The sequence below is a fragment of the Embiotoca jacksoni genome, unplaced genomic scaffold (genome assembly GCF_022577435.1).
Source record: "Embiotoca jacksoni isolate LCO1_2020_lvr unplaced genomic scaffold, fEmbJac1.0.p SCAF_90, whole genome shotgun sequence".
NCBI lineage: Eukaryota > Metazoa > Chordata > Actinopteri > Embiotocidae > Embiotoca > Embiotoca jacksoni.
The window spans coordinates 928,212-936,081 of record NW_027185448.1 but is presented as its reverse complement, the minus strand read 5'-3'; the positions used below and the strand labels follow the sequence as shown (position 1 = coordinate 936,081).

Genomic DNA, 7,870 nt, shown 5'->3' with positions numbered 1-7,870 from the left:
TGTTAAAGATAAACGATGAAAGCAGTGAGGTGGTGTTTCACGTTTTTCATGATTATTCTAAATCTCACTTTATTAACAACAATAACTCCTCATTTACAACCAGAAAGGCTCTGCTCCTGTTTTTCATCACCAATTAAAACTCTGAACTGGAGGAAACCAGAAGAAGAAGACAAACAGGAAGTGATGAATTAAAAGCTTGTTATCAAAATAATTGATTCAATATTACTGGATGTTAAATGAGTTTTATAAACACGTCCAGTTGTCAGAGACGTCTCTTTGTTTGTTTCATCCAGCAGGTCTATGTGTTGAATGAACATGAATTAAACAGCATCTAAAGCTCTTATTTTGACAGCTGATGTAGTCCTTGTTTCTATATTCCAGTCACAGACGGTCTGTTCTGGAAACATACGCAGCTTTTAGGACCGTTTAGGACCTTTTAGGACCTTTCATCTCCGCAGTTCTCTAAGTTCAATAAAAACATAGAAAAGATTAGAACTAAAATATTTCTGTGATGTGCAGCAGGATTATAATCTCAGGAAGTGATTACAGATTTATTCCTTCATCAGTTAGTGATTTAAAAAAAAAAAAATGTAAAATCAAATTTTACTTTCTCTATTTGCAAATTGTTCAAATTCCTGCGATTTTACACAAAAAAACTCACTTAAAACTCCACAAATTACGTCGCAATTTTTTGAGAAAATCTGGTGAAAAATCAAACATTTTTGATCGTAACAATATAAAAAAAAACTCAGCGAAATCATAGAGGTTGAAAAACAAAAAAAACAAAAGCAGACAACAATCAACAATCAACAATCAACAATAAACAGGGCAACAACGATTTCGTACCGAGCCAGTTGACCTCCATACAACCCTCTCCTCCTTTGTAGTTGTCGGGCTGGCCCCGACCCCAGGAGTTGAAGGTAAACAACGAGCCGTCGCTCCACAACCACACGCCCTCCTGATGTAAAAAATTAGTTTATATTCCCACAGCTGAGACCTTTAACATGTGAATATTAAAAAATACTGTTTGTAGATGAAACATTCACCTTCACTTCGTCGTGTCCTCCAACCCAAGTCCGTTTGTGTGTGTTCACAGCGTTGAAGATGAGACCTCTGATGAAGACGTGCTGTTCTCTGCTGTGGATGGACGCCAGATTTCCATTGAGTGAATTGCAGAAACGCTGAGGAGGAAGAGGAGGTGTGCAAAGAGAAGATGACGAAAAGAAGTGTGAGAATACAATGAAAATAATACAAAAGATAAACGTGTGAATATTCATAGAAGAAGAATCTCACAAAACAACTTTAAATATTCAGTTTTCTTATATATAAACGTTCACGAGGGTTTAAAAACAGATGTTGATGTACCTCTGCATCGGCCCAATCCTTCTCTGGGTTCTGGAACAGGTAACAGCGACGTCCGAACCAGGTCCAGCCAGGAGGGCAGGTGCTACAGCCCCCTAGTGGACAAGGTGTGGGACTGAAAACAGTTGTCTTCAATAATCAGGACATTCTAGATAAACGGTACGACTTCACCGATACGCCAGTTTGGTTCTGTCTCGATACTCAGGTGCCGGTTTGAATTGAGGTTTTTAAGATTTTCTTTTTTTACTTGGATTTATTACACTTTTTGTTTATAACACTCGACCACGGGAATAAGTCCTATTTGTAACAACAATGCCCGTCAACCTTGTTTAAACTAACAAGTTAGTTGAATGAGGTCCCGTTGAAATAAAGTTAAAGGACTGTTTTTAGATTCAATTTTAAAAGCAAAACCACAGATGCTTTTATTTTGAAACACCAGGGCTTGAAGTGTTGATGTCATTAAAGTTTCCGGTCAACAAACGGTAAGAAAACAGTTCGCTGTCAGCAGAAAGTTAAGCAGTTTAACACGAGGATTTTGGAAACCAGGCAAACAAACAAACAAACAAACAAATGAAAGTATCTGAAAACTGAATGAGGTTTGATTAAAGGTGAAGCTGTTTCTGAGAAAGTTCCCATCAGATTTCAGTCTGATCTCAACAGTCTGAACTTCTGTCTAAACCTGACTTATATTTATTTATTTAATTAATAAAAACACAGAAAGACAAACAAACAAAAGCTGAATGGCACAAAAAAGGAGATCTTAAAAATGTGATCTTTGAAAACATGAATGTAAGAAACACTCACCTGGTGGTAACGCCTGCGGATGTAAAGAACACGATTAGAAACACAGTTTTCCTTTTTTAAACTGACTGGTAGGAAACATCGTTTTTTAAAAGAAGACTTGCTTCTTGGAAACAGTTGAATTTCATCACATTCAAAACGAGTGAAACACAAAACTCAAAAGTTACACCTTCTAAATCTGGATGGTTCAACAGCTTCTGATTATTGTTTAAAACGCAAAATAGTAAACAGAAACTATGAGACTGTCATGTGACTGATGATGAAATATTCTGGATTGACTTTCATTAAAGAAGAAAAAACAGAAATGCAGAATCATCCAAACACGACTTCATTTAAGTTTGATCTTATTTTATTTTATTTGTTTATACTGTGCATTTTTTATTTTATTTCATATTTATACCTTTACTACCTCTATTTTTTGTTCTGTAATATTTTATTGCTTTTTCCATATCTTGCATGCTGATGTAACAAAAGTAAAAGTTCATCTTACATCTGCTGCACTCCACAGAGCGGCGGTCAAACCGAGGAGAACGATCAAAGCAAAGCTCGATGCCATCTGTGAAGACGAATCAGAAACATTCAGTCACAATGCTCCAACATTTAATAACACTTAATCAGGTTTAAAGATATGTGGTACCTTGTTGTTCCATAAAGTGCACACGATGAAATAAGCTTTTTTTTCATCATGCTACTAATTGCGATTCAGGATTGTTTCTTGTTTCTACATTTACCATCAAGAAGAGATTTAATAGAAGAGATCAGAAACTTTACCTCGTTGTGATGATGAGTTCGATGTTGCAGTCGCAGTCGCTGGTCGCAGGATGTCTCGGAGAACCCAACGCAGTCTTTAAATACCTTTTCTGGCGGCTTTGATACGATAACATGCAGGTCATTAAGTTAAGTAAATGTCACCACCACCTTCAGTAAATGTTCCTTAAACAAAACAAAGGTGATAACTGGTGCCTGATGTCACGATACCGTGGAAGTGCAAATAAAGACAAAAATGTTGGAAAACTGTGGAGGAGTTCAGGGTACAGTATACATAAAGTGGACGCAGCAATACCACCGAGTACCACTAGAGGTCAGCTCCAAAAAAAAAGCTTCCGTAGACTCCCATTCAACTTTTATCATCAAATACAAAGTCGGAATTATAATTTATTTTAATTCTTAATGAAGAATTTTCACAAATAATAAGACACAATAAATGTAAACGTGTTTTTTTTTAAACATAAAAACATTTTATATGCACTGAGCTGAAGTTATTTGCAGATAGGTGTTGGTCAGTTGAACTAAAAACTAAAACATCCTGTTTGTTAAATACACAGGAACGTCCAACGGGGAAACTACAAGAATGTAACAGATGGCACGACAGATAGCTGGTGAAATTACCCGTAATAAAAATACTGAAACATCCACAGAAGGAAAAGAAGTTTATTCTGAGCAGAGAATCTAAACGATTCCTGCAGGGTTTTTTGTGCTTGTTGTTAATGAAAATGTTTCATTTTTTTAAAGTCGCTTTTCTCAAATGTTGTAATTTGTGAAGTTATAAATTATTTGTTTTGCAGTAAAATTTCAAGAACAGGAAAAAAGAGTTGTCCTCTTTTTTTCTACGTTATAAAGAATCATATGTAAATTACTTTCTGTGATAATCCTGCTTCAGTCTGTTTTGAAGCTCTGATAAAAAGTGATAAAAAGTGACGTATATTCATAGAACAGACCGTCTGTGACTCTAATATAGAAAACAAAGAATACATCTGCTGTCAAAATAAGAGCTTTGAATACTTTTTAAATCACATTCATTCAACATTAAAACAAAGTTTAGTCTCTTACGTAGGTAGGTAGGTAGGTAGGTAGGTAGGTATTTACTTTATTAATCCCAGAGGGGAAATTTTTTCGCTACAGCAGCATACAGAAGCAATGAGATAATAATAGAAATAATAGAATAAAATAATAGAATAGAATAGAATAGAATAATAGAAAAGCAATAAAATAAAATAGCAGTAAATAGCAGTAAAACATATAAATATAAAATATAAAATGCACAGTATATACAGTACATTATATATCTATATATATTATATACAAACAAACCAAGAAACACAGTCAACAGTGTTATTGTTGTGTGATGGATTTTGCCAGAGGTGAGTTATTGTACAGTCTTATTGCAGTGGGCAGGAATGATCTCCTGTATCAGGAATGATCTCCTGTATCAGGAATGATCTCCTGTATCTGGAATGATCTCCTGTATCAGGAATGATCTCCTGTATCTGGAATGATCTCCTGTATCTGGAATGATCTCCTGTATCAGGAATGATCTCCTGTATCTGGAATGATCTCCTGTATCAGGAATGATCTCCTGTATCTGGAATGATCTCCTGTATCTGGAATGATCTCCTGTATCTGGAATGATCTCCTGTATCTGGAATGATCTCCTGTATCAGGAATGATCTCCTGTATCTGGAATGATCTCCTGTATCTGGAATGATCTCCTGTGTCAGGAATGATCTCCTGTATCAGGAATGATCTCCTGTATCTGGAATGATCTCCTGTATCAGGAATGATCTCCTGTATCTGTCCTTGTGACAGCGGAGCTGGAGGAATCTTTTAGAGAAAGTGCTCCGCTGTCCCTGCAGCAGGTGGTGGAGAGGGTGGTCAGGATTATCCAATATCGACAATAGTTTGTTCAGCGTCCTCCTCTCCACCACCTTTTCCAGGCTGTCCAGTTTGTGGCCGATGATGGAGCCGGCCTTCTTAACCAGTTTGTTAAGTCTGTTGGTGTCTCTGGCTCCAATGCTGCTCCCCCACCATACAAGAAGTACAGTTCACTGGCCACAACAGATGGTAGAACATCTCCAACATCTCGCTGCACACATTGAAGGATCGAAGTTTCCTCAAGAAAAAGAGTCGACTCATCCCCTTCTTGTAGACAGCGTTGATGTTGGTCTTCCAGTTCAGTCTGTTGTCATGGAGACACCAGGTACTTGTACTCCTCAACCATGTCCACCTTCTCTCCCAGAACTCTCAGCGGTTGTGGAGCCGTCGTCTTCCTCCTGAAGTCGACCACCATCTCTCTGGTCTTGGCCACGTTCAGGAGGAGGTGATTTCTTCCCACCCACTCCACAAAGTCCTCCACTACTGCCCTGTACTCGTCCTCCCGTCCATCCCTTATACACCGTCCACTGCAGAGTCATCAGAGAACTTCTGCAGATGTCTTGACTCTGAGTTGTACTGGAAGTCAGTTGTGTAGAAGGTGAACAGGAAGGAGACAGAACAGTTCCCTGAGGAGCTCCAGTACCACTGACCACCGTATCAGACAGCACACTGCCCAGATGGACAAACTGTGGTCTGCCTGTCAGGTAGTCATTGATCCAGGAGACGGTGGACACGTCCACCCCCACCACCTGCAGCTTCTCACTCAGCAGCAGTGGTTGGATGGTGTTGAATGCACTGGAGAAATCAAAGAAAGTGATTCTCACAGAGTCACCGGTTCCATCCAGGTGAGACTGAGCTCGTTGCAGCAGGTAGATGATGGCGTCGTCCACTCCCACACGAGGCTGGTACGCAAATTGCAGAGGGTCCAGAGAAGACTTCACCAGCGGCCTGAGGTGGGCCAAGACCAGCCTCTCCAGCACCTTCATCACATGAGATGTGAGGGCAACCGGTCAGTAGTCGTTGAGGCCAGATGGAGTCGTCTTCTTGGGGACAGGAACCAGGCAGGACGTCTTCCACAGCACCGGGACCTCCTCCTGCTTCAGGCTCAGGTTGAAGAGGTGTTGTAGGACCTCAGCCAGCTGGACGGCGCAGGTCTTCAGGACCCCGGGGCTGATGCCGTCAGGTCCTGCAGCCTTGCACTGGTGGAGTCTCTCCAGCTGTCTCCTAACCTGGTCAGTCGTCACAGAGAGGAGGGTGAGGGGGGGGGGGGTCGAGGTGTCGATGGAGGAAGAGCCCTTTGAGATTGAGGGCTCTATGCAGCTCACCAGGAGGCGCAGAGGGGGGACGGGGGAGGCAGCAGACCTGTTTGGGAGGTGTGAGGTGTGGAGGAGACAGATGAGGGTGGTGAACTAAACCTGTTGAAGAAACCTCTTGACCTCTCCAGGTTCCCCCTGGTTGTTCCTCTCCAGGTTCCCCCTGGTTGTTCCTCTCCAGGTTCCCCCTGGTTGTCTCTCTCTCCCCTTGAACCCAGTAATCTCCTTCATACCGGTCCACACCTCCCTCACGTTGTTCTGCTGGAGTTTGGCCTCCAGCTTCCTCCTGAAGGAGTTCTTGCACTCCCTGAGCTTCTCCTTCAGGTGGCGCTGCACTCTCCTGAGCTCCTCCCTGTCCCCAGACCTGAAGGCTGCTTTCTTCTTCTTAAGAAGAACTTTCAGGTCACTGGTGATCCACGGCTTATTGTTGGGGAAGCAGTGTACAGTCCGGGATGGTACGGTGGTGTGTTCACAGAATTTAATGTATTCTGTGATACAGTCCGTCCTGCTGTTGATGTCCTCCCCATGTGGTCCACACAGCACATCCCAGTCCGTGGACTCAAAGCAGTCCTGCAGGGCGTCTTTAGCCTCCTGTGTCCACCTCCTCACAGTCCTGGTGGTCACAGGCTGCCTCTGCACCAGAGGAACATACTTGGGAGTCAGCAGGACCAGGTTGTGGTCTGATCTACCAAGGGGGGGAAGGGCAGTAGTACTGTATGCATCCATGGCATTAGCATACAGTAGGTCCAGAGTTTTATTGTTCCGTGTGGGGCAGTTAACATACTGGTGCAAAGTTGGCAGTACTTTATCCAGACTGGTTAAGGTCTCCAGTAACTAACAAAAATGCACCGGGATGCTTCGTCTGTAGTTTAGCCACAGTGGAGTGGATGGTGTCCACTGCTGCCTCTACGTCAGCTGATGGAGGAACGTACACAGCGATAACAATGGCGGACGTGAACTCCCTCGGCAAATAATAAGGACGCATCCCCACGGCTAGAAGTTCAATGTCCGGGCTACAGAAACGTTCCTTCACACACGTGGTCGGGATTGCACCACCTCTCGTTCACATAGACTACAATCCCTCCACCTTTCATCTTACCACTCCGAACAACGTCTCCGTCCCCCCCGAACAGTCCTGAAGCCGGGTACGGCCGCGCTGTGGTCCGGGAGATGTGAGTGCAGCCATGTCTCGGTGAAACACATGATGCTGCACTCCCGGTACTCTCTCTGGGTCTTTACCAGCGCCGAGCTCGTCCGTCTTGTTGGCCAACGACCTCACGTTCCCCGTTAAGATCTCCGGTACCGATGGTTTATATTTCCTCCTCTTCACCTTCATCTTAGCTCCAGCTCTGTAACCCCGCCATCTTCTCCGATGTTCATCGGGGATCGCAGGCCTCGCTCCGGGCAGCAGCAGTAGAGGTCTACTCAGCGCGATCAGCTGATCACGAGAGTAAACAATAACAATGGCCCCAACCAGAAACTTGGAAAAATGACGGTCCATTACGGACCGTTAACTTAACACACGAGAGAAAGAAAAAAAAACAACTCCGAAGAGGAGAAAGGCTTAAAAATACTAATAACAACACACTCGGGGAGGAGCTGCTGCAACAGGCTGCCGCGAGCGCGGCGCCATCTTAGGAATGACAAAGTAAACAATAAAACCTCATTATGGGATGTTTGATCATGTGATATAACTGTCACCGTTATTTTAATTAAGATTGATTGATCAGTAATTAAATCAT

At 42.6% G+C, this 7,870-nt stretch overlaps 2 protein-coding genes across 2 annotated transcripts in view; one reads left to right on the top strand and one right to left on the bottom strand.

The window, feature by feature from the left end:
• Positions 1-784: 784 nt before the first annotated feature.
• LOC138193596 (galactose-specific lectin nattectin-like) lies at positions 785-3,040 on the bottom strand. Its single transcript, XM_069141725.1, has 6 exons — positions 2,935-3,040; positions 2,654-2,719; positions 2,167-2,179; positions 1,366-1,457; positions 1,047-1,181; positions 785-958 (listed from the first exon to the last, which is right to left on the bottom strand). Exons 2-6 carry the CDS (start codon positions 2,717-2,719, stop codon positions 800-802), a joined length of 465 nt encoding a protein of 154 aa, XP_068997826.1. The 5' UTR covers positions 2,935-3,040; the 3' UTR covers positions 785-799.
• Positions 3,041-7,823: 4,783 nt separating this feature from the next.
• Positions 7,824-7,870, top strand: part of LOC138193598 (V-type proton ATPase subunit S1-like) — a 4,258-nt gene continuing 4,211 nt past the window's right edge. The window contains exon 1 of the mRNA XM_069141727.1: positions 7,824-7,870. This exon is cut by the window's right edge and continues 55 nt beyond it. The gene's annotated coding sequence lies outside the window, so the exon portion shown is untranslated.

Bases quoted from the DNA above. Each gene is read 5' to 3' on its own strand.
- LOC138193596 (XM_069141725.1), bottom strand. From the start codon at position 2,719: ATGGCATCGAGCTTTGCTTTGATCGTTCTCCTCGGTTTGACCGCCGCT. The intron at 1,182-1,365 runs GTACATCAACAT...CTTCCTCCTCAG, and splicing joins AGGATTGGGCCGATGCAGAG to CGTTTCTGCAATTCACTCAA. The intron at 959-1,046 runs GTGAATGTTTCA...TTTTTACATCAG, and splicing joins GAGGACACGACGAAGTGAAG to GAGGGCGTGTGGTTGTGGAG.